The sequence below is a fragment of the Chaetodon trifascialis genome, chromosome 6 (genome assembly GCF_039877785.1).
Source record: "Chaetodon trifascialis isolate fChaTrf1 chromosome 6, fChaTrf1.hap1, whole genome shotgun sequence".
In the NCBI taxonomy this organism is placed as follows: Eukaryota; Metazoa; Chordata; class Actinopteri; order Chaetodontiformes; family Chaetodontidae; genus Chaetodon; species Chaetodon trifascialis.
Window position 1 is genome coordinate 13,916,334 of NC_092061.1, and position 26,635 is coordinate 13,942,968.

The 26,635-nt window shown below is 43.7% G+C and overlaps 1 protein-coding gene across 3 annotated transcripts in view; it reads left to right on the forward strand.

Annotated features, from left to right (window-relative positions):
- Positions 1-25,391, forward strand: part of sema6a (sema domain, transmembrane domain (TM), and cytoplasmic domain, (semaphorin) 6A) — a 107,344-nt gene extending 81,953 nt beyond the window's left edge. Inside the window, exons 14-20 of one of the 3 annotated variants that reach the window (XM_070965321.1) lie at positions 645-785; positions 958-1,035; positions 5,269-5,327; positions 6,192-6,212; positions 6,426-6,446; positions 9,786-9,965; positions 20,981-25,385. In XM_070965321.1, the coding sequence (XP_070821422.1) occupies positions 645-785; positions 958-1,035; positions 5,269-5,327; positions 6,192-6,212; positions 6,426-6,446; positions 9,786-9,965; positions 20,981-22,143 (1,663 nt within the window). In that variant the 3' untranslated portion in view covers positions 22,144-25,385. Of the gene's footprint in view, positions 1-644; positions 786-957; positions 1,036-5,268; positions 5,328-6,191; positions 6,213-6,425; positions 6,447-9,785; positions 9,966-20,980 lie in introns of all 3 variants that reach the window. The other 2 variants (XM_070965322.1, XM_070965323.1) reach the window with 2 other exon arrangements.
- The last annotated feature ends 1,244 nt before the right edge of the window (positions 25,392-26,635 follow it).

The window sequence follows — 26,635 nt, forward strand, 5'->3', positions numbered from 1 at the left end:
CCTGGGCCCGGCTGCCTGGATCAGCGCAGGCCCGATTGTCGTGCATTACCCAGTGTAGATGGACTCTAAGTCCTAATTGAGAGCGTTAATGCGGGACCAGAGCACTGCGAAGGGGAGATTAAATCCCAGGAGCTGGATGGCAGGATGGAGAGAGGAACGGATGGAGGGAAGGGATAGAAAGCTTGACACGCCCAGAGGGATTAGAGTGTGCTCCTGTGGGGCCGAGTAGACAAAGAAGACAAGCGGGGATGGAGGAATGGAAGAATGGTGGGGGGGGGGGTTAATGTTGGTGGGTTTTGCAGTTAAGTGCGGTGTTATTGCTGACTGCTCACAGTGCCCATCTGTCTGTTTATCTGTTGTATCTGTATCACCCCTTCCTTATCTCTCTTTATCTCCCACTCTGTTCCTGACCCCATGTTCTCAAGTCCAGCATTATCTCTGTTCTCCCTGACCTCACTGTTTGTCTCGCTGCCATGTCTTAATCTTCCTCTTTTTCATCTCTTTAAATGAACTGCTTAATCTGCAACCCCTTACATCTCTCCTCATCAACAAGACTTTGCCCCTAAAATAGCCAGGTAGTCAAAGGAAATACAGAAAAATCCATGTTTTATCCTCTTCTCTTCTCCTCTCTCTCCCTCCTCTAGGTGCAGTATTGACGGTGTGGAGGAGAAGCGCATCATCGGCATGCAGATAGACAGCAAGAGTCATGCTCTGTGGGTTGCTTTCTCTTCCTGTGTGGTCAAAGTGCCGCTGTCTCGCTGTGAAAGGCATGGAAGATGCAAAAAGTAAGTTTGATGGTTTCACATGAAAGCAGTCCCCCTGATTGGAGGAAACATTACTCCAGTAAAGAAATATGATGAGGGGCTGATGTTGTGTGTGTGTGTGTGTGTGTGTGTGTGTGTGTGTGTGTGTGTGTGTGTGTGTGTGTGCGTGTGTGTGTGTGTGTGTCACACCCAGGTCTTGTATAGCCTCCAGAGACCCGTACTGTGGTTGGGTGTCAGAAGGAGCCTGCAGACAAGTGGTTGGCAACAGCAAGTAAGTAACGTGTTAAAGCACACTCACAGTAGACTTACACAAACACAGTATGAAAAGCAGCACTGCTGTAAATAATAAAATGAATGATGGCTTCAGGGTCCTGGTGCATGCATGCCGGCTCATTGTCATGACTTGAACAGAACAGAGCAATTGTCGGTGTTATTTGTAACACCTGTGACTGGCAGTCATAAAGATGAGCAACTGCATTTGAAAATATCTGGTTCTTTGAAGAAGTCAAAGGCACAACATACATATTTAGTGTAAGGAGACAATGCCAGTTCAATTAAGAGTCCAGTCAGTGAGCTTAAAAGTCGACTTCATGTGCTGCTAAAAGCACCTGATCATACTTTCAGCACTGAAGTTCAACTTGTAACAGGTTGTTTTTGTTACATACGTACAGCTAATTACTGGCATGATGCTGGTGGTTTTAGAAAGTCTGACTCGCACGTGTTTTCAGAGCAACTTTTATGAAACAGTATCCCACCTTCTTTTTCATGCCTGGTGGCACTCGTCTCTCGATTTGTCGTGCCTGTGATCTTTCTAATTTTATGGTGTGTAAGTGCAATTTCCTCCAGCTGAAAGGGCTATTGGAAGGATGAATGGAAGGAAAGTGTTGTTTGCCCCAGGCTCGGGGTTGGGTATGCAGGACTGGGGAAAACTTGATGGTCGCTGTAACTATAATTTGTGGTTGTAGTTATGACACAGAACCAGATTATGCTTTCTGAGCAAACAGCATATGGAGTTTTGTGGTGGGAAAAACATTTTACAGATGAAGTCATAACAAAAGGACCAGTGCTCCAGTGGCTATTTGACGTTGAACGAATTTGATCCCCCTGCTGCAAAATGATTGGTCTGGCATGCCAGCACACCAAAGGCACACGTACCCACATGCACACACATGCACACACACCGACTGTACTATTATTATTCCGTAAAGCTGCAGTAGACTGTTCTGATTGAGTTTCCACTTTGGAGCAGGAGCTGACACAGAGGCATTAAGAGGGCAGATGACCTCGCTCCTTTACTGTACAATATTTGTAAGTGTGTGTGTGTGTGTGGGGGGGGGGGGGTTAGGTCCAGTAGGATCTGTTGGTCCGTGGTGAGCTTTTCCCAGGCTGGACAGACGGAGAGATGAAGAAGAGATGATGAAGCGAGGGAACGTAGTGTCACAGGCATTTTGGTGTTTGCTCATACAAACAGGCCCCTGCAGTGCAGAGGATAGGCTTCTCCTGAACATCATCTCAGTCTTACTTTCTTTTTCTTTTCCTCATTAAAGTAAAAACCCTGTTAAAGCCCATCACTCCCTGTTTCCTTGCCTGTCTCTCTTTACCTACCAAACCGTCAACCTGTCTGTCTTCTTACCTGCATATGCCCATCCCTGCCTGTGTATCTATTTTTATCCATTTTTCTTTTTCTATCTTTCCTCTGCCATATTCTTTCCCTCTTGCATGCCTCCCCTCCTTTCTTCTTCCATCTGGCCTCGACGCTTGTGTGCCAGCTTTCCCATGTGGAGTTATGCCTCTCATACCTACTGCCTATGTACAGCTGGCGCTCTGGTCTCCCGCAATATGGTCCCCAGTCACCCCCTGCTCATGCATATAATCCCACATGATTCTGCATGGTTGTTATTATTTAAACTACGTGCTTGAGTGTGTTTGACTGACAACAGATCAACTTATTAATAATTATTTGTTAATTAATGAAGGGGTTGTCACAGTCACCAGCCCTGACTCTTCTCTGAACCAGGGCTGGGGTCTTACACTGATTAAATCAGCCCACATATACTGACTTATTTTCCATGATTGATAAAGTCTGAGGTAATTGCAGGTATTTCTTTTTAAATCATAGCCATAAATCAAAATGAATGGGTGACTTTGAGGAAACATTATGCATACTTACCTTACACTGTACGTACAGTATATTAAGTCTCTGGCTGCCCATTCACTTCTGATATGAATAATTAATGCTATTATGCCTGACCTGCATTTCAGCAGCCAAGTCCCTTCTGTGCAACCACACATCTCACATAATAATCACATCTGATGGAAGATAATATAAAATGTGGCCCTTAACTGCCTCCAGTTATGTACAGTGATGTTTGAAGCTGATTTAAATATGCATTATGCAGTTGCAGGGGGATCTTAACCCTGAGCTGAACGGTCTGTAGTGTCACATTCAAACGCACTGCACTTCTGTTGCTGTAATGCAGCCACTTTGGGAGCTGAACCTTTGAGCTGAGGGTTCACGCTATGGTTCATTCACTTTCACATGGACCTAGTAAGGCCCAGACACTGCATCTGTAGTGTGACTGCTCATTGTTAATTCATCACGAAACCAATGGGATTTGAACCTTGTAATCTTCAACTCAACACAGTCTCACCACAGTATGTAATGTTATTATCAACCGTGGAAACCAGGACCACAAGGTTGCCAGTGTTTTGGTCAGCATTTCACGGCATGGTGGGATGAGGTGACGAAGTCTGCAATCCAGCAGATAGCATTTGTGCTTAGACAGGTTTAATTGTGCAACTCTGCGTCTGCTTTGTGATTATGTCTGTGTATGATAAGCAAATCAGATAAGCAGATTAAATGTACCCCCAGATATGAAGAGCGGTTGTTGTTGTTTGTGTGGCTGTTATTGTGGTTGCTTTCGAAAGGAAATTGTTTATCAAGAGGGTAAGTTTTACCCTCTCCGTCCTAATTAAGGTTCCGTCAAACTGGAGGAAATGATATTGATGCTGACAGCGTGAAAATTTTCACTCATCTCCAACATATAAATATACTGTACATGAAGTCGTGGCTTTGGCTTTGTCTCTGATTTCGGAACAGAACAGCAGAAATCCACTTGTATTTTCCTCCCTGTTGTCAGGTTCACGCTTTCGCCTCTGATCAGGGGATAAGGAGTGGGTGATGCTGTTTTGGAAAATCATTCTTCTTCATGCTATAATTGTGACCAGTGGAGGGTGAGGAAGACGAGAGGCGGGTGGACAGGCAGGAGGAGGAGGAGGAGCAAGGGGGGGAACTGAGGAGGACTGTGAAAAGCTGTCATGCGTGACTGTGATCCTGGTTGACAGTTGGTCCGCTCTGTTTCACAGATCTCCTTACTGCCTGCTAGGTGGTCTTTCAGGAAGAAAACAGGTCTCAGTGCAGATTGCATCAGAAAATAACATCTCCGAAACTCTCTCCCTCACCCCTCTTTCTCCCTCTGTGTCATATGATGGCCCTCAAGCATGGTTACCCCTCGCTGCCCAGGTTTTGGCCCGTGTGATTGGGACTACAGCCTCATATCTCTACTGAACCTAAGTCAGATACTGAGAAATAGGAGAATGCTTTGAACAAAGTGAATTTCTCATAAAAACAGCTCATGTTTTTGTACACTTCTTCCATATCTATTAAAGGAATACTGCAACATTTTGTGGAAATGTGCAAGAGTTAGACGAGAAGATTGTCATTACGATACATATGAAGCTGAGGCCAGCAGCCTGGTTAGCTTAGCTGAGCATACAGACTGGAAACAGGGGGAACTGCTAGCCTGGCTCTCTCAATGAGAGCAAAATCTGCCTACCAGCACCTCTAAAGCTCTCTCATTATATTTTGTTTGTTTAATTTTGTGCATGACTATTTCTTGGAGTCTCTGCTGGTTGCCTGGCAACTGCACAGAGCCAAGTAATAGTCCAGCCCATAATCCCTGTAAAAAAAGTGAAGATTAGTGAGCTTAAAGGTGCTGTTAGGTGGATTTTGCAATCATTTGACAGTGCCAGGCTAGCTGTCCCCCTGTTTCCAGTCTTTGTGCTAAGCTAAGCTAACTGGCTGCAGGCAGTAACTTCTCCCATCTAACTGTCAGCAAGAGCGAATAGGCGCATTTCCCAACATGTCACACTACTGCTTTAAAAATATACAAGATAACAATTTTATTACAGTTAAATAAAACATGAATCTATTTGTGTCAACACTACTGGCAATGAATCCCATGCCAGCTATGGATTTACTAGCCTGCCAGCATTCTTCATAACCACTGATTTTAGGACTCCAGGGCACCTGCTAGGTGTTCTTTGATTTTGTTCCAGTTCAGGGCTTTCTGCAGCCTACACTGTGTGAAAGCATAGGGTATGCTGTGTTTGCTGGTGTTTTTCTTGTAGCTTTCCTATAGCTTTGTTACTTTGTTAGGTGTGGTGAGCCGGCATGGCCTGGCCTGTTTTCCTCTGCTGACCATGATGTCTCTGTTCCCCACAGATCAGCCTTTGAGCAGGACGTGGAGCATGGTAACACAGATGGCCTGGGAGACTGCCAAAGTAAGCAGGCCCTCTTCACTCTTATCTTTCCTCCTCTATTCCATAACCCCCCACCCCCACACACCATTCCTCTCTTCTCTGTTAACTCAGTCTCCCTCTTCTCTCGGACCTCCGTTTCCTTCTTCGCTGCTGTCACCTTTTTCTCCCCCGTCTGTTCTGCCCTCACAATCCTCTCTTTCAGCCTCTTCCATCCATCTGTCCCTTTCGGCTCTCATCCTCCTCTGTCTTCCCCCCGCTGTTTCTCTGGTCCTCTGGTCAATAGAGTGTTGTGTCCACTTGGGCAAAGACTGGGCTCCTTCTTGCAAATCCTTACGGAAGCACAACACAAACATTCAGCGACACACAGGGAAGGGATTTGACTTTTGAGCACTCACAGGGCTCATTTAGAAGCACAAAACAAGGCAGGGCTCTCAATCCAGTCAGCCTCAGAAGTCTGAATAAGACTGGCACATATGGAGAACATATATTTGATCTTTTCACAGCCAGAATAACTGTTTAGATTCTTCAAATGTGATATTTTACTGATCTGCTCGGTTGGCGAGAGAAACTTCAAAACAATTTGACATTATATCACTCATCTTAGTCCATTTCATCTCAATTTCAAAGATTTACTCAGAGTAAATGAACGCGCTCCATTTTGCCTTCAATTTCATCAGCATGTTTAGTCAAGGGAAGCCATAGTGTTGCACCTTCATTAGCTGTAGAAGCCATAGATCACCTCTGATTAAAAGTTAGGAGAATATTGAGCAGCCGGTCGATTCTGAATTACTTTAAAAGTCATGGCTTTTGATCATGTTAAAGCATTAGCTCTCTTTACTGCAAGTAGTAACATGTTTCCCCTTATTTCTTTTCTTCTTCCTCCAGACACCTTTGTTGCGCTGAACGGTAAGTATCCCACATATACTGTAGAGGCAATCAAATAAAAGACAGGAGCTGCATCTCATCTCCCCTGACTCTTTAACTTCAGCCACACCTCTTCATCTAGTCAATCAATCGTTCCCTCTCACGGAAATGAAAACTCCTCCCACGTGTGTAAAGACAGGTTATTAATGACTCAAGGTTTTAACTGAATTCATTTCATTCCTTCTTTTTTGATAGACCTTCCCTCCAGTTACGAAGGTAATGAAACATTACAGCACGGTCGGTCAATTTCATTTCTTGCGGTATTTCCCCTCATCCAGCCCCTTTGGTCTTTAGAATATAGGATGTAGAAATCAGAAACATGGAATTAAAAATGTTTAATGCTGATTCTGATTCTATTAGTTCTACCTCCTAGACCCTCTCTCCCCCCTTCCTCTTTATCCCCTGTGCAATTTCATTGATTAGCCCTGACCTTTGCTTCGCTAATTGGATGGATCTGGTTGTTGGTGGTTTAAGGTGTTGATGGTGAAGAAATGCCTCAATATGCACATTAAACAGGACATGTGTCAACAGAGGCAGAGAGAGAAAGAATAAAATGGTCTGTTTAGAGTGAGGAAAGATCAGATACGTTTCTGCCAACTGCCGCCAAGTCTGTGCAAACTAAAAGATATTTCAAAAAGGCTAATGTAAACAAACTCGTAAAGACATTTTTAGCGCTGGCTCCTTCCTGCAAATACGTTTACCCTCCTAATCACACACCATAATATCACAATCACACTTCACTGCTGGCTGATAAGATTTTCATTGATCAAGCCTTTTTAAGAAATGATAAACACACACGATTTGCCGGCAGCAAAGTCACTCTTATCCATAGTGCCCACACCTACGTTCACATCTACCTCATTTTTATCTAATCAGAGAGGGTGCGTTAGTTTGGTTTTCAGTGAATCTCCCTCTCTCTCTCTCACCTCGCAGCTGCCAGATCAAAACAGTCAGATCCATACAGAATGACAAGAATAGATATTTTGAAGTCGTTCCAGAAAGCCCAGCTCTCTCTCTCTCACCCCCCTGTGGCTGTACCCCCACTGTGATTCTCCCTCCTTTTGGACATCCAGGGTCAGAAAAAGCATCTGTGTTGGTGTGCACCCCTATAGTGCTGAATATGCTCCCACAGGCTTGGCTGTGTCTTCAGGCACACACACACACACACACACACACACACACACACACACACACACACACACACACACACACACACACACACACACACACACACACACACACACACACACACACACACAACCAACCAACACAACCAACACAACCAACACCCACTTTACAACCTCCCAAACAAAGTCTCAGCCATTGCCCCAGCCCCTCTGTCTATCTGCCAGTGGATGATATGGATTTGAAGATAAATAAATGCCCCCTCTCCTTTCTCCTCTCCCCTACTCCAGACTAGACATCCTCGCCTTGCTTTTAATCTGTAGAAAGAGAGGGATGTGCATCCGTCGGCAGTTTAGGGCTTTTTTTCCCCTGATCCGTGGAGGAGCACTGAGGCTCCGAGCTCTCTCTCTCTATGTGTGTCATCTGCCTGAATTGCACTTCCCCTGGCGGTGGGGGGATGAATTATAAAATAGGCCTGTCACACTAATCTCTCAGCCTTGGGCCAATAGTTAAATAAATCATTTTAATGATTGCCACGCCACATGGAGGAGGAGGAGGAGGAGGAGGAGGAGGCTCTGGGTGGTGTTGTGTGCGGGTGTCTGCTGTGCGTAGTCTACCAGCAGCATCAGCGTTAGTCCCCTGGAATGCCTCCCCCCTCTTCAAACATAAGCATAAACACATATTGAAAAGGCACTCGCACATTTGCAAACACACACACACACACACACACACACACACACACACACACACTTCTGTCACCTCCTCCGTGGAGAGAGCGTGTCAAAATGGGAATTGGGGGTTGAGCTCCACAGAGGCTGTTGATAAAAGCGTTGTCACTCTTCATCTAGGGTGGATTTTTTTTTTTTAAACGTGTGGCTTAAAGACATTATATTAAACACAATATATAGCTACTGCAAAATTGTGTAGGGTGGCTTAAGTGTAAGCATGTGGGATGGTGATGTGATTTGCATGGTTCAAAAATAAACAGTCAGACAAAGCTTAGTATGCACAAATACCGCTTATGAAAGGAAATGAGAAAACAGCGGAAGCAGGAATACACACAGATTGTTTGAGAGACGTGCAGTGATGGACGGAGTGGAGATAGATGTGATCATCACCCACAGATGAAAGAGTACTTGTACTTGTTGCAACTGTCAGATAATCACAAACTTTACGGCGTTCGAGCACTTAAGGTGTATTTGTTTCCACAGGGAGACACTCTGTGTGTGCTAGTCTTGTTAAGAGTCTCATCATGTAGGTGTAGCTTCCTGGCTGTGTTATGACACCCTCTTCAACTGCTGGCCAGTCGTTCATTTAGCCATTAAGCAATTTAATTACAGGGAGGAGTCAGATCAGACAAAATTCATTAAGTCTTAATGACGTATTTCTGATGATTGATTTAGCCATGTTGCTGAGGGTCTTGCTAAATAAAGAATACTGCTGGTGCAGATGTGAAACATTTGTGAGATCTTTGGTTTAAAGAAAAGAGGGGAGGAGAAGAGAGTGGAGAGGAGGAGAAGAGGGGTTATGAGGACGTAAGAGAAGCAGACAACAAAGAAAAGAAAAGGAGGGATGGGGGGGATTACTGGAGAAATTTTTTTTATTTTATTTTCTCAATTGATTAAAGGAAATCTTAGCAGTTGAGGCTGGAGCCAGAGAATATTTGTCATCTTGGCTTTTAAAAATGCCTAAAATGATTGATCAGTTATCAAAACAGCTGTCACTTTCTTTCATTCGACTTCTTGTTCTGGCTTTTAAACAAACTTTGGGATTCAAAGTGCAAGAAGTTAGCGGCGCACATCAGAACGAATTGAGCATTGCTTGAAAAGTTGGATTTAAAGTAGCAGGAAGCTTGAGAGAGGTAGCGGGGAAGAGCATGAACAGAGTTTAAAGCGCTTTACAGCTGAAGAAAAGTTACAGGCAGACTTCTCGACAGGAGCGATGGAAAGAAAGTTTGTCTCTTGTCCTTCATATCAAAGGTAGGCACCCTATGGTGAGTGTGGAGAAATACGATTGTACTCTGCTCTGCTCTGACAGGCCCAACGGAGCTTTGACATGTCAGTCAGAACAGGAGGGGAGAGAGTGAGAAAGGAAGAGAGAGGCAGAGGATGGCAGGAAAAAAGAAAGGACACGTCTATCCTGAGAAACACACACACACACACACACACACACATACACATTTGCTAATGAGTTGCCCCCGGTCACCAGGGAGAAACACTTTGTTGCCTCACACAGCCCAGCAGCTGTCTTTGTGTGTGTGTATCTGTGTCTGTGCGTATGCTTCAAAAAAGGAATAGACGTGTATATATGTGTGTGTGGTGTGTGTGTACGTGTGTGTGTGCACACCCCTCGCTGGCCTGTGCTCTTGTGCACTGAAGCCTGTCTCCCTGTCTGCCCCGAGCGTTGGTTAACCTGTGTTGTGTCCGGCAGGCCACCATCACCGCCACCATCACCACACCCTCTCACTCCCCACCTCGGCCCTACCCGAGGCCGCCGAGGGCCCCCTGGGGCGGGGCCGCATGGTGGAGCGGAAGGACCCCCCCATGAGCTCAGACAAAGGGGAGGACCCCTACGTAGCTGTGCCCTCTCAGACTCAGCCCGAAGCCAATGGTAAGCCTTGGAACACAACAGCGAGCAGTCAATTTGGTCCATTGTCACCTGTGGCAAGGGAGGGGGGAGGGGAGGGAGGACGGGGTAGGGAGGGGTTTGTGTAATTGAGATTTACGGTTGCCTTGCTGCTTCCAGCTGACGAGGTGTAGAGATAGTGGATCACTTTCTCTCTAGGGGACAAATTGCCTCAAACTGTGAACGTCAACCCCCCGCAGAAACGTACGCAAACACACCTACTGGGTACATACATATGCAGACACATACACAGTCTGTGCTCATTTAGACATGTACGCACACGCAAACGCTCATGCCTACACCGCAGGATGGATTTATTATCCGTAGACTGTAATGTCCCACAGGAGATGTAATATCCAGACCATTACACTCTGAAAAGGAAGATGGCAATGTATTTATTTCCTGGAGAAGATGGCCCAGTCCCCGGCTCTTTCATGCTTTGCGACACAGTGACATGACATTGAACGCCCTTTTCTCCTGTGTTAACAACCTGCCTAATGCTGTACCGCCTCAAGGACGACTTGCTGGATAAATGAGACAGAGAGAAAAGGAAAGAGGGGAAGGAGACGATGGGGACGACACAGGGAGGGGGCGGGGGGAAGGTCACTGCAGTGCTGCTGATCCATGTTCTGCCCCTTAATAAAACAGAGAGGCAGACCTATTACACATCCCAATAAAATAACATGCAACACGTCCCTGCAACATTTCATAGTTCATGCTATTAGAGGCAGCGTCACCATGGCCTTGAGGAGATATTGATTATTAATAATGGTGATTCATCATGAGTGCTAGCATAGAAAGGACTTTGTATGGACATATTGAATATAAAGAAAGACACAGAGAAAATCAGAGCAGCTAACCTGCTAAGACCAAAAGATTTTTGCAATTTAATTTGCTCGAAAAGTGCTACACTGTTTTTTTCATGCTAAAAACTACCTTCAATTTTTGCCTTTTATGTATTAATATAACATGTGAGTCACCGCGCCAAGCATTGAGGTTTCTGAAAAGGATCATTTAACACCATTTACTGCTGCTTTAAAGGTATTTCCAGAAGATTCTTTTAACCATCTGAAAAACTTTTCTGTTGCACTGTAAGAAAAGGTTCTGCAACCTGTTCCTCAGGTTGCGCTGAAGATAGTAGTTGGATCTCCTTATTCAATTTGTACAATGTGAGCCAAGATTTAAAAATTAGTCTGTTCAGTTGCAAAGTGAGGAACAGGTTAAAAATCTTTTTTTTTTTTAATGGTGCAGCAGATGGAATATCTTTTCATCCAGATGGTTAGAAAAGTCTTCGGGGACTTTTGGAAATGCCTCAAAAACAGCAATAAGTGGTAGGATCTACAGGTGTATGTTTGTAATATCAGGAACACAGTCGTGTGACTCAACCGTAATACACAAGAGGCAGAAACCAGGGCTAGCTGAAAACATACTGTGTCCCATACTAACAAGCACTAAAATTAAGGTAGTTCAGTCGTGTCACAATACTCCAGTACCTTCTGTGTGTGGAATAAACAGAGGCAGTGACTGCAGCACGTCAGCTGGAAGCAGTAAGGCACCGGTGGGTAGATCCAAGCACAATGGTGGCAGAAACTTCAGACAGCATGCCTACAGCCAGCATCACAACATGCTGTCGTTCCCCTCGTTGCCTTTACCTGAGCGGGAGGAATATTACCCGAGCTTCACGAGGAATGACGGGGAACGCCTCACTTTGAGAATCACACGTATCAAAAGCGAAAAGCTGTCTTGCATTCGTTAAAGTTCCAGGAATCTTTTCTCTTAGGTTTTCGGGGGGTAATGTGGGCGTCCCATGCTCAGGTAACGGCAACAGGGCTTCACATTTCAATTTCAATGCTTCCTGCTGTTTTTTCTGTATGATCATTATTGTTATTATTATCATTTATATAAGACACCTTTGCGGCTTGTTTCAGTATTTATCAGTTCTATTTCAATTTCAGCTCAACAGTCTTTTCTTTTTCCTTTTCTACACGAGTCAGCTCTGATGAGATTCGTTTGATTTTCTTGTGTTGGTTTCTTGTGAGCAGTTCTTGATATTTTGCATGGCTTGGTCTTTTTTTTTTCTTTGCTATTTATATATTTGCCTTTTTCCTGCCTTGATTATTGCTTTGATGGTATTAAGCACAGTTTTGCCTCCATACAGCTTAATGCTTTTCAGCATGGCAAATTGAGCACCACAGTCAACAGTGTTCATTTCCCGCTCCACCCATCCTGCCTCCTCTTCCTTCCTGTCGCCCTCAGTATTATTGGCTTCAGGTGTCAACTGTACTGTGAAAACTTAGCAAACTGCAAATGGGAAAGTGAAAATGGAATCAATATATGAGTCAGAAACTAAGTAAATGAGTCATTTTATCTGCATTTTAATGCCTCAGAGATAAATCCATGCAGCCTATTTTACACAAGAAATGAGGGATAAACATTTAACCAAACCATCAATCTCTCAAATTAAGTAAAAGGAAAAAAAGTTTATGCTTGAGTGAAAATGCATTAGCTCATATCCAAAGTCGTTTGCAAGCTTGTTTGTGATTTAAAAGAAATTACAATTACTCCCCAACTTTTTCATTTGCAGTGGAGACATTGTGGAATCTTATCTGCTAATGAATATTACAGTGCTGCCAATATGTATTAGCCCGACACCACCAGAGTAATTAGAAATGCTGCAAAGTGATGAGTATTCACACACTGATGATATTTAGCACCCAACAGCATCGTTATCCGGCAGTCCAGTGGGGCCGTCCCTGTTACCAGGTGGCCGCTTGTGTTTCACAGTACATTTGAGCTCCGTGTTGGTCTGTCTGTGAGTCTGTCTCAGCCTCATCCGTCTCTGTTATATTTCCTTCCACTCCTGTCACCCTACCTTACACCTCTCCCTTCGCCTCCCATCGCTCACCCTGCCCTCAAACACCACCAGCCCCACCACTCTCCACCATCTGCTGCCATTGTGATCAGTCTCCCTTCCACAGGACCTCTCATCTGACTGGGATGGCATGTTCCAAGGCTATACCTTACCTAGTGCAAATGAATTCCTGAACCAATTTATGGAGCCTCCTCCCCCGATGCCCCTCCCCCCTGCCTCTCTCTGTCTCTCCTCCATCTCTGCACCTCCTCCTCCTCCTCCTCTGTCTCTCCAATTGTAGTCTGTCTCTTCTCCAACTGGAGTCATATCTCTTGCTCTGTCTGCAGGAATGAATCCTCGCCCTCCTCCCCCTCCCCCTGCTCTCTCTCCTCCTCTTACCTCTCTCTCTCCGTCAGGCTCAACTCTCCCCCCTTTACATCCATCCTCCCCCAACACGACCTGTAGCCACCGCTGTGTTGCTCCAATTTATGGGTTCATTACAGCAGCTATCCAGGGTAGAAGGAAAGGGGAGAGGTGGAAGGAAAGAGGGATGGAGAGAGACAACAGGGGACGAGACATGGGAAATGAGGGAGGGGAGAGAAAAGGAACACACATGATAAAGATTTATTAAACAGAACAGGACAATAATGTAGCAGTGAAGGTTATAAAGGAGAGAGTAAAGAGATAGATGGTACAAACTGGGTGGATGATAGAACTGAACAAATGGGGAATAAGAGAGGATATAAGATGCAAAGCAACATCGTAGGTGAACAGCAGTGTTTCTCTCCATCCCGATCAGCCCTTTGTTTAGTCGACATTAACCAGCTAACACGATTAATCCCAGCTGAAACAGTGTTGTGCTGAACGTAATATCTGCTTTCAACCCTGTCTCCTAAACATCAGGAGATTTAATCAGGAAATTGACACATTTTTTATTTGAAACATTTAACATTTATTTCTATGAATAATGAGCTTGTTAATTTATGTAATTAGCTAATTGCAAAATGTTGACACTGAACATCAGCGAGCTTGCGTTCAAGGTTCAACCAGTATGAAGTTTGGCCACAAGCTCGCTGTGCGGTGCTTGGGGCTTGGCTTGGAAAAGTTGCCATGGCAAAGCGCAAGGCAGTGGAAACGGTGGGTTTCAGAGCACTGAGAACTGGAAAGGCCTTGTTGCGGTATCTCATTCGTTTCCTGCTCATAGCAGCAAAAGCACAATTAAGGTGCTCAAGATGGTCTTGGTTTAATATTGCAAAAACCCATAACCCACCCCAGCCACCTCCCAGTGGCTTGTGTGTGGTTTATAAGTAGCATCGCTTACAGTAGAAAAAAGGTTGCCTATGAACATATTCCAGGTAGCAGCTGTACATTTCTTGTTTCCACACACTCATTATAATTCACAGCATGAGTTTTCTCGTGTCACATGACTGAAGCTGACGCAGTTTCCATGCTGATAAACAAAAACTTGATCTGTGAATTAAAATCTGAGGAGCCACGTTTTTTTCCCCCAACATCCTGTTTCCAAAACAACATATTGATATTTCTTCACCATTAGATGAGAACTTCTGTTGTTTATTGAGAGAAATGATGTCCCTCCATGTCAGGATTTCATGGTAATACCTACTGTCTGACAGCTGCTCTGCAAGGTTTATTTTCAGCTGCAGGCAGCTCTCTGACACCTGTGTGCCAAGGTGGTGTTATGGGTCACATTACTTTTCTTTTTGTCAAGCCAAAAGTCATGATAGCCCGAGCCTGAGCGTCATGTGGCAGTGTGGAAGGCAGCTGAAGGAATGTTTCTCCATCGTTATTGGGGATGCCATGTCAGTCATGAGTGTTACCTGTAAAACTGTCAGGTAGATTCAATACTGCCTGAGAAAATATTTGTTTTTGTTTACAGTCAAATTCTGGTTTCAAACTTTGTAACACTGTCACAGTATTGTAATGCATTCTGCCTCCATCACCTCGAGTCCGTCCAGCTACATGCTCATGGAGGAGCACAACCGTAGCTTTGATCTGAGTTTCTGGTAAATTTTTAAAAAACACAAAACCAAAAAAACCTTGAGCTTGTGTAGTTTGGAAAGGTCTGTTTAACCGCTGATCTATCCCCATATTAGCTCTACAAACGAAACCAAATCAATAAACTAGTGCCAACTGGAACGCTCCACGGCCATTTCTCATGAATGTGGTCAGTATAGAACTATCACACATGACTTTTCAGTCGTATTTCTTCCAACACTAATGAGGGAAAAAAAGATAGAAGAGGGATTTCTTGGTTGTCTGATTATGGAGACATCTCTCCTTTCAAATTACCCTCGCTTGGAGGCGAGCCGACAAGATTCGAGGTAATAGACGCTTTAGTTCAACATGAACTCCGCTTACTGTCAGATGATGCATTTGGCAGGTGAAGTTTTTCAGGAGCCTGTGAGGGCGATCTCTTTGGGAAATTTAATGCTCGTAGTTTCATATGTCCCTGTAGTAGAATGATAGGATTTAGGTTAATCCTATAAAAAAGGGATGATAGGATTTAGGTTAAAAGTTGGTGAAGTAGCCCTTTAAGGCAGAACGACTGCACTGGAGCGTAGAAAAAAAAAGTCTTAATCAACTAATCCTTCAACTCTTGTCATTATAATATCTTAAATATTGTATTAGCCACTGGATTTTACTTTAAGGGTTCTTACTGGCCAAAGATTGTGATAGGCCTTTGTGTGGCAGATGAATTATTCGCAGCTCATTGTGAATCATAATAGAAACAGTGAACTGGATGTTTTCCCGGCATTACGCACTTCCCTGACTGACGTCAAGCCATGAGCCATAATTTCCTCCACTGATTAGCTTATTGTTCTCTTGGACCACTTTTGTTTTCTACACCCATTTGCTGCTTACTTATCCATTTTTACGATTTGGTTATGCTTTTCAGTAAGACCTCTTGCCATCACTGGCTCTTACAAAAAGCTTTGCTTTGTCTTTTTGGCCACGTGAGACTGAAGCTCATATCACAGCAGCTCATCCTTTTGTGCTTTTGAAGCCTGTCTAACCCACATTCAGCTGTCATTATTCTACTTTGAACTGAATTTAAATGGCCACGCTGACGATGTCCGTGAGTGAGCCACTCAATGAGTAGATACAAGCTTTTGTTCTCTGGTGGCACTATGTAGGGTCTTTTGTGTGCTAAAACATTTGTGAATGATTACCAATGCCTGCATTTATAACTGGATGAATTACAACACATATCGCGACACACACAGCACTTTAATCATCCATACAAGTCAGAAGCTTGCCAGACATTTTCAGCAGTCACAGCACAATAAAACACACTTGAGTGGGTCACCATTTATATAACAGTGATTCATCAAGATTGAGCGCTAATTAACAGCATTCAGCATTTCAGAGGAAATCACACAAGAGTTCAGACTACAGTTTTTATCCACAGAAAAATCCCCATTTCTATCAGTTGCGTTTTGTTTTTGTGGTAAACTTGCACTGTCAGGGATAGCAATGAAATTCACACAGACTTGGTTTAATTGTTTTAGCTGTTGGACAGTGCTTTTTAACAAGTCTATCACCCATTAAATCAACCAATAGAAGACTCAATTTAAGACATCAAACAGTGAAAAATGTTCCCAGGGACGTGTAATTTCTGTTGATTTCCTGTGAGTATTAAATATTACAGTTTGTATGCAGGGAGGTGGATAGGTTAGTACATCAGTGTTAATACCTGAGGTGCAGAACGATATAATTAAGGGTTTAATTATATCTTAACTGGCTCATCAGTATGCTGCGCACTGACTCACAATTGTCTCATGAATGCTTTAATACTGAATAACACCATTAATGCAAGTGCCTCTCGAACATAAACATACACAAGACTTAATGGGATTATGCCTAAACAGGAGATTAAATAGAATTTAATGAATTGCTGTCATCATCTAAATAGCAATGTCCTTTTTAAAAGATGACAACAAGCAAGTCCCTGACAGCGAATAAGAAGTTCCCAAAGCTCTCGCTGCAGTGAAGGCAGAGGAAATGCAAGGCGCTAAGCATTCTCTGCTCCTCCCCTTCATCCCTTTTCCTCTACTCCATTAGTCGAGAAGGTCCACTGTTCTGTCTTTCAACAAGTGACACTTCAGGGAGTGCAGTTAACTCTGATTAAGATTTTTATCATTTCTCAAACACTGTCTTTGTGCGACGGCCTGCAGACAGAGGTTGGAGCCCTCTCCGTAACCTCTCTGTGATGTTTAACTACCTTTGAAGTTTTCCCAACACCAACACAAAGACGAGCTCTGTGGGCTTAAGTCAGTTGCTGCTTCTGAAGAGATTAAAAGAGTGTAAGAGTGTCTGTGTGTGTCAGACAGACAGAGAGAGAGCATTCACAAGTTCCAGTCACAGCAGATTACAATGTTTCTGATTTACAAGTCAGCGTTGCCGACCCAGGCTGTTTTGACAGCGAGAAATATCTGAGTATCTGAGATATGTGTTTAATATCTGAATGTTGAGGCCCGAGGCGGTGTGAAATTCAAATCAATTCAACGCTGAGAGAAGTGTCGAACTGCAGGATGCCTTGTGAGGCATTCTGGGGGCAAGGCAAGAGTTGAAACCAGAAGATTATAAGTCACTGTATAGTCAGAACCCCAACAAGATGAGACTAAAGCAGAAAATCTGTGGGTTTTAGCAACACTTTGATACTTCTCAAGGTCACATTGTGGAAGTTTTGAAAAGTTTTGCCGAGATCACAAACAGGCCTCGGAAAATGAGCGGCGTAGCCACCTTGATTCAAAACCCTGAAGTCCTGTGATTCGACAGAGACACCTCCTGGGTCCTCTGTGGCTACTCTCATTCTCTTTGATGTTAGGATGAGAAACAATTCCTCACATGAAAGATGGAAGTCTTCAAAGTTTCCTCTCTTTCTCCTTCTTTGTGTTTTACCCACGGCCTTGGGCTAAGTACACACACCAAGTGGGAAGTGTGTGTGAGTGCAGGAGACATGAGTGATGGATGGAAGTGGAGAAAACCCAAGAAGAAGATGCAGACAGGAAGAAGCATGCGGCGCAGGTTAAATAGGGCTTTAACCTTGGCTCCCACACCCAGAATAGAAGACAAAGATCTAGCTCCACAGTTGACCGGAGTGGACACCCGCTTGCTTTTGCTTCCTTTGTTATTCAATGTGAAATCCAAATCCCCAGTGGAAGAAAGTTAACCTTTAGCGGGAATAAATTCACTGTCATGAAAATTCATAACAGTTTTGATTTGCTCTTTCAGCATGTAAGCACCGTAGGCAGAGATGGATGAACGTATTTACATTTAACAAGGATTATGGAAAAAACCAGAGGTTTGCCAAAGCATTTGTTTATTCTTGCACTTTCATTTTCTTACGTAAATGATTTTGGGAGGCTTTTGCAGCTCCTCTCCTTAGGTGAAGCTGTATTCCTCTGTCTTTTCTCCTTTGTTCGCAGCAGCGCTTTAACCCAGCACCTGCCATCATTGGCATTTCTCCCAAAGGATGATAACTCACAAAGACCAGGAGGTTATAATTACAGTCTTCCCAGTTTCCACTGAATAGGACATTTACCATATTGGAGCCTAACAGTGGGAAAAAAACACTCTGATACAAGAAATCAGTGATTCATTGTTTCTGTGATGGAGAGAAGTGGCAGAAAGTCAGGAGAATAAGATCTAAGTGAGGGCAGAAGAAAGTCAAAAAGATAGCGGCGAGGGAAAAGCATCTCTCTCGTCCGCAGATGTTACTACCCGAGATGGGAAGCAGATGTTTCGTCGGACAGGCCGGCCATTTGGTCACAGGCGTCCACAGCATAACACATGTCAAACCTTAACGCTTCACTGCAGATAACACTCATCGCTTCTCACACAGTCTCCACAGCAGGGCACGTCCTCGATAAGAAACGATTTTAGCCAGGCGAGACGTTTTGTTGAACACTAAATGAGGGATGGCCGAGCTGCCTCTTGTCAGCACTCTATTAAAGAGAAAAGTGAAGTTTTGTTTTCACAATAAATGAGGAATGATCTGAGCAGAAGTAACCGCTCTCTTTTTTTCTTCATCCAGGTTGAGCTTTAAAGTCAATGCAGAGACTCAGGCACTGCAGCGTGCCTTATTTCGGCTAGGAAGACTGATTTGCAGTCGGGTTTTTGGACTAATGAAGTATGACTGCAGCGACTGAGGATTATGGATGTTAGTTTAAGAGAGTCTGGATTTCAGTTCCACGAGAACAGATTATCATGTTGTTTCTGTGTCTGCGTTATGTCTCGCTGAGGAGACACAGAAAGAAGATATTCTCCAAGCACATCGCTGGTGACACAGCCGAGCTGAAAAGCCTAAACATGATTACCCAGCCCCTTCAGGATTTTAGGAGTTATTGCAAACTAATGTGTCATTTTGTGGCACCTTCTTTTAGAAAATTACAGAACAAATTCAAACATTTTACCTGCAAGAAGATGAAACTGCAGAGATGTGCTTGTTGACCACTGTTGTGATTACTGTGTTGTGTTAAACATTGATGCTTTAGGTATTGTTGAATGTATATGTCAGTTTTCTGTGGGCAGTGCACTGTGTGTGTTTTAAGGAACAAATTGAATGTCCATGTTCATGTGGCTGTTGTGCATTTTTAAATATTTGAGGTATCCTTATTTGTTTCATACAGTGCAGTGTCTGCCTGTTCAAAGCACATTTTGCTTTTAAAGTGCTGTTGAGAAATTCAACACAAAAGACATACAAGGGTAAAAAACAAGATTTTACAAAATGCTAATTCTTAAGAGCCGAAATCCCCCCAAAAAAGAAGACAGCCATTTTCAGCTATTCTTGCCACTTCTATGTAAATTCCTAGAAAATGAAAATGTTTCTGAAAGCTGTTACACAACTCATATCACCCACATAGTGCTTATTTTAGAGTGTATATTCACTGTTAACACACAGGAGACACACACCGGCATAATGGATTATGTGGAGTTGAATTCCATTCATGCAGGTTCATACATATCAGGTTATTGTTCTTATCTATATCACCGAGAGTGACTGAAAGCTTCCATGTTTTTTTGCATTCGACACTTTTGCAGGTTTTTACGACCTCCTCGGGACACAAACAGCATGCACGAGGAATTTCTATATCGTGCCAGTGAAAAATATACACCCTAATATGAGACAATGAGCGCAGTGCACACGTGTAAGTGAGTCACGTTATCTAGACCAGCGGTGCACTGTGGGAGCTTTTTACGTGATAGAGCCCACCTGCCTAATCCTCTGTCTGCGGTAACTGATCTGTGTTGGCCGCAGGTCATGTGTGAACGCATTATAAATCTCTCTTCTGTGAAACGGTGTCTTTAACCCAAAGAGCAGAGCGCCGCATTAGACGTCTACATTCATCAACAGGCTGGAGGTTATGATCTGTGAGCATGTGTGTGTGTTTGGAGTGGGGTGCATGTGTCCGCACTTGTGTGTACGTGCGTGCAGATTATTGTTGACCCCGTTTTATTGCAGACAACCTGCTGCTCCCACTCTCCCACCGCTAGAATACTTCATACTTGCTTTTATTGAATTATCTTTTATTTGGCCATATCGCAGCGCGTCTTTGGCAGTCTTTGAAAATGCCGCTTTCAGAAGACACTGATGACACTGCTCATTGGATTTAGCGCCTAATCAGAGGCTTTTTAATGTATTCTCTGTGATTCATGAGATTGGATCCATTTATGAAGATTTATGAAAAGTCTCCCATTTGCATCCAGGAGAAGAAAGGGTTCGGTTATTTCAGGCTCCTTTATCTGCGCTCATATCTTTTTTTCATTTCAGCGGAGGGGTTTATCTGGGATTTAAAATGTGAATCATAATCACTCCTTCAAAACACATTTTCAGTCTAAGATTGGATTTTCGGGAAATATTGAATGTTGCTTCTTCAAGACACCGTTTGTGTCTGCTTTGAATAGGTGTCCCTTATAATGGGATAAACCCCATCTTCATTTGCATGTTTTTTCTTAAATTATTTGAACTGCTAATCTTTTTACCCAGAAAATAGCTTTTAATTATCGGAATCAAATATCTTTCCCAACAGCTCTTTTCTTCTTAGAAACAAAGAAACAAGCTCCAGTATCATCTCTCCCTCTCTTAGTCTGCCAGTCTGAATGTCATCTCCACGTCTCTCTGCAGGTGTGATCCGTGAGAGCTACCAGAAGGGTCATGACCAGCTAGTCCCTGTGACCTTGTTGGCCATCGCTGTCATCCTAGCCTTTGCCATGGGCGCCATCTTCTCTGGCATCATTGTCTACTGTGTCTGTGACCACCGGCGTCGAGACATGGACCTGACAGGCCGCAAGGAAAAGGACAACCACCACCTCCACTCCCGCCGGGGATCAATGAACAGTGTGACCAAGCTGACGGGCCTGTTCGAGACACAGGCCAAAGATGGTCGACCTGAGGCTATCCTCACCCCTTTGATGCACAACGGGAGACTGACACCAAATGGGAAGATGCTGATAAAAGCAGATCAGCACCACCTGGACCTTGCTGCTCTGCCAACGCCTGAATCCACCCCCATGCAGCCGCGGCGTAAGCCCAGCCGGGGCAGCCGGGAGTGGGAGCGGAACCAGAACCTCATTAACGCCTGCACCAAGGACATGCCACCCATGGGTTCCCCTGTCATCTCTACAGACCTGCCCCTGAGAGCCTCACCAGGGCACATCCCCAGTGTTGTAGTCCTGCCTCTGCCACAGCATCAGCACCAGCTCCAGCCTCATCTGCACCAGCACCAGCAGTCCTATCAGCACGAGTACGTGGAGCAGCCCCACCATAGTGACCTCAGCATGGGCCATGGTGTCATGGACGACCAGGGCGCCACCCTGGAGTACAAGACAGTCAAGAGCCCCTGTCACAACCTCAACATGGTGGATCCAGATGGGGGGCTACCACCACGTGTGCCCCAACGAGAGGCCTCTCTCACTGTCCCTCCGGCCGTCCCACAGATGGGCAAACGCCTGGAGGTCCACTCGTCAGTCTACGGGCTCCGGAAAGGATCGGCATCCGCCGCTTCCGGATCCTCCGTCCTCAAGAAGCACAACACCAACTCCTCTAACTCCTCCCATTTGGCGAGACATCACAGCTTCAACCGCGTGGAGACTCCACCCCCTGCACCCCAGAGGGTGGACTCCATACAAATGACAGCACAGGGCATATCTCTGTCACGGCAGCCTGGAATGAGCTCCTACGGTTCACTGCCTCGAACGGGCATCAAATATCTCAAGCCTGATGTCCCCCCCAAACCCTCCGTAGTCTCACTCTCGACAAAAGTCAAGTCCAGTGACTCCTGCACATAGTCAGCTAGCTAGCCAGTCGGTCCAATGTGAACGGACAGTAGTGAAAGCTTTTTTCTGAAAGAGAGAAAAAAACAGGGAATACTGTACAACTTGCATCTCCTTTTAGTGTATTTTTCTTTGTTTGTTTGTTTATGGTGTACAGTACAGTGGAAAATGCAACACAGTTTTTTTAAGAAAACACTTTCTTTTTATATAAATATGTAGATATTATACAAATGGTTGTCGTCATTTGTTGCCGTCACGGAGCTCATGCTCTGGCTGGCTCCCAGTTCCTCTGTAAACACACATGGGACGGTGCGCTACTGAAACAGAAGAAGATGATGCCGTCCTGAATATTTCAACCAACTGCGCCCTGTAGCATCCAAGGCGGTGGTTCTTCTGTTTGTGTGTCTTTGGCCACCAGGACTTGACCTGATACTTTATCATGCTGGTAAAAGCACATAAGAAGTCAGCAAAAGGAGTTTGGAGACTAATCATTGTACAGTACCTTGAGGACTGGGAAATTTGAGCGAGTGAGCACTCGGAGAGACTGAGCTCAGACTGAAAGGACAGACAGCTGCCTGAGTTCTGTGAGAAACTGTGAAAAGCCTCTCAGTGTTACAGCAATCAAGTCCTGCCTGGGTTTGATTGAAAGCCTGGGCCAGAGGAATCTTCTACTGTACTGGTTACTGAATAACACATGACTGTTAATACTAATAGCTTGTTGTATTTATTTTTATGAAGTGCTTTTGAAAAAAAAAGACTGACTTTCTAGGCTCGGAGAGAAAGAGAAAGAGGCAGAGAAGAGATCTTTTAATATTAATTAATCAAGTGTGAGAAAAAAAAAAAAAAACGTATTTAAAGTCATTAAACTGGAGCCCGTAGAACTTTCTTGATGACTAAAGGTCCACTAGGTCTTACTGTGTGCTCAGTGGGACCTGCAGCTTGAGATATATGTGACCTCTGTGAAGAGGAGGAGATATTTATTTAAACTGTGCCAGACAGGGACTTTTACCTTCATGGACCAGAATTTCCATTGTTTTAGACCAATCATAGAAAAGACTTCCTGAATCTCACCCTTTCACTCCTCCAATGAGCATCCCCCGTCCCCCCCCTATCAGCACTGTGGTTTTGTGTGAGTCAGTAACATTTGTCCTGATTGGTTGCTGGCTTACCGGTGCCATCCAAGCTCACTGTTGCATGTTGCAAATATAAGAGAAGCAGCTGCAGCAACAGTACGGGAATCTGCATACACACTCACAAAAAGAAGACGCTGCAAGCAAACGGAACGACGCGTCCATCTCGGAGCGCTTCGCCCTTTCTCACGGCGACGAGCAGGTGAAAAAGAAAACTAGAAAAACATCTGTATTGCCTGCTTCTTTTTCCACATGTAAATTTGTGCCTTACACCCTAAAGTAGTGACAATGTTTTCTTTACTAGCTGTTAACTTTGTCTCCTTGTAGTATTTTTTTATTTTTCTTACGTCATGATATTTCCCTGGTTTGATAAAAATGCAATTAAAGAATGTAGGTGTTATTGTTGTAATTCTGGTCCCTAGACATAACACACTTACAATCCAGAGGGGAGAGAGCAAGGAGGATTCCCTTTCTTCTTTCACTCTTTATCTCTCTCACACGCACACATACACACACGCACACACACAAAAGACACTCATCTTTGTGGTTCATTTCAGATTGTGCCATTAATGCGCTTAAAGCAACCCTTTATGTTGTGCTGGCAGTGTCGATGAAGACGTTGTGAGTGTTTTTGATTTTATATTTTATACAGTTTTAAAGTCCTGGTATTTGTTTTTATGTTTTTTGTTTCTGTTTTTTGCTGTCTAATGGTTTGGAGTGATGGTTGATTGACTGTTTAACTGAGCGATTAACATTTGTTACTTGAGAGGGCCAATGTATGTGCATCTTTCTGGTGCACTGCAATAATAATGCAACGTCAACACTAGCAAACGTACAGTATGAGATACACATAAGCACCCAGTGTACTAACACAGTTCTGTGCATCGTAACAGTTGGCAGGCAGTTGCATAAACAGGCTGGTTCCTGTGAAGAAAGCTGACATTTTAAAACAACAATATTAAAAAAGAACCTTATTTAACCCCCCATTTTGTAAAAGAAAACAGTTTGAGGAAGTCTAGAGATACGTTTTTATTTTGCTTCACTCTCAATATCAAAGCCTTATGAATGGCTGAGAGTTTGACTAATCTTTTTTTGCTTTCACTTCCTTTTTACTTGAGGATTTTTATTGATCACCCCTCCCCCCCAAACACTTAAATCAATGGAGCACTCCCTTAGTGTTGTATGTGTAGATAGGTAAAAGTTTTCTTGACATCAAGCAATTTTCTGTTTCTCAATGGAGGAAAGCCAACTATGTCTCGATCCACAGCTAACAGGAGAAGAGCGTGTAGGATCTGTCACCTGACTAACGTGTACATAGACACTTGCAGGGTTCGGTTGCAAATGACGGGGTCATGGGCAACAGAGTAGGTCAGGAGGAAGGTGCCCCTTCAGAAACATGGGCTGAGGTCAGCTGAGACAGTTATTCCAGTGATTGCTTAGATATGATCTTCAAAGTGCAAAGGGCCCAAGATTAGTATGAAGGGGTGCGTTTACTCCAGATTTTCCAGAACACCACTGTATTGTAGACTGGTCACTGGGCGCTACAAGGCCCTATTTACCCCTCCATTGTAATGAGGAGTGCATGAACCAGCAACTTTCCCAGGCCTGGAGTAATGCTGATCTACAACTAAATATTTCTTGTCCAGAAATGTTCAGTTGAGGGGGCTCTCACCTTGGAGAATTGCCGTGTCCACAAAGAATGTGAACAAGAATATCCGTCGAGGTCAGAAGGTTGAACGTCGGCATCCTGTGTTGACGAGTCAGTTTAGCTGTGGGTGCATCTGAGATCCTGTAACATCAAGTGTTTTGATGTTTAAACATTTTCAAGACTGGATTGGGTTGGACTGTGAAGGCTGCTGTGGACAGTGAGGTTCTTTGGTGTGTGCCTTTTTTGTCTTTCACCCTTGTTATAATACACTGCTATTAGATGCAAATCGACTCTCTTCTCAACTTCTCAACCTTTTGAACTTTGTAAGCTTGTAAGATATTGTGACGTCACAAAGTTTTTTGCCCTACTCTCTTCACTTCCTTAACATCTGATTCACAGCTTAATGTATGTTGTAAAGAAAAAAAAACTCTTTAATTTAATGCAAAATGTAATTAAAAAAAGAAGAAAATAAAATTCTTGTCATGAAGACTGTGATATGTCCTTGACTTTTTCACTTGCTTCTCTGGTGGTTATCTCTATGGTAGGAACAGCTTTAATTGTTGAATTTTGTGAAACACTGCTTGGAAAAAAACAAGCCTGAGTTTTGCACAGGATGTGAAGGTTCTTTCAACTGAAAATCCATTTTAAGAAAAATATTGTACTTTTGTGACCTCGAGTGCACTGTTCTTCTTTGCTTGTAAAAATACCACCAACCCCTCGAGATCTGAGAAACTTTCCTTTAAAATAAGATTCTACTTCTCATACAAAGCACATCTAAGTGGATGAAAGTACTTTAAACTAAAGTGAAACTGATTTCTTTATATCCAATAAGTGAAAATAAGACTTGACTATGAGCAGAAGGAAAAGGCCTTCACTCCCTTGTACTATTGATCCTGTCGGTTAAATGAAGCAAACAATTTGATGGAGACTGGGGGCAGCTTTCTGTTTGGCAGATTGATACAGAAGACAATCTAATCTGCCTTTAAACTACAATACATGATTGTCCAGAGAGGCATGAGGAGTTCATGAGTGCAGTGCAGGTTCAGGGAAAGCCTTTCCTAAATAGCTTACCCTGAACCTGAATGGAGGAAATCAATAAACTCTTCAGTTATATTCTGAAGACGAGAAGATTGAGGGATTCCAATCCATGGACAATAGCTTATTTTGTTCTTGTTCTATTTAAAAGATGTTAAAAATGTTTATACCAGGGTCTGGGTGAATACTTGATTCTGATTGGCTGCAGGGTGTCCGTTAAAAAGTGTCGTAGGACACATACTGTATAAAAAAGTTCCGGTCAAATAGCCTGATTGTTCTAAATTATTGCGCTTCGCGGAGGCAACCGTCTGACGCGATTCATTTCTGATAATGGACACCTCGTTGGGCATTATCCCTTACATATCGTAGGTCAATTCTTCAGCCAGTGCCGTGACCAAGGCGTAGAGCTGTCAATGTTGTGTTCACACCTAGTTTCTGCTGCCCCCAATGGCCAACATGTATTATATTATTACGTTTTTGAAAACAAAAGCAGAGCTGAATGTAACCTCCAAACTTCTGTCAGAAGGATTAATAAAGGTTGTTACAAGTTATACATCAAACCTAAGACTTAACAGAAGGGTTGTGTGCATATCATTTACTGTGTGTAACAATGAAATGAGCCTTGGAACGTGTCTGCTTATTTTGTTGCTAAAGGAAGAACATAAACTAGGCACAGAATACTTGGTATGATTAC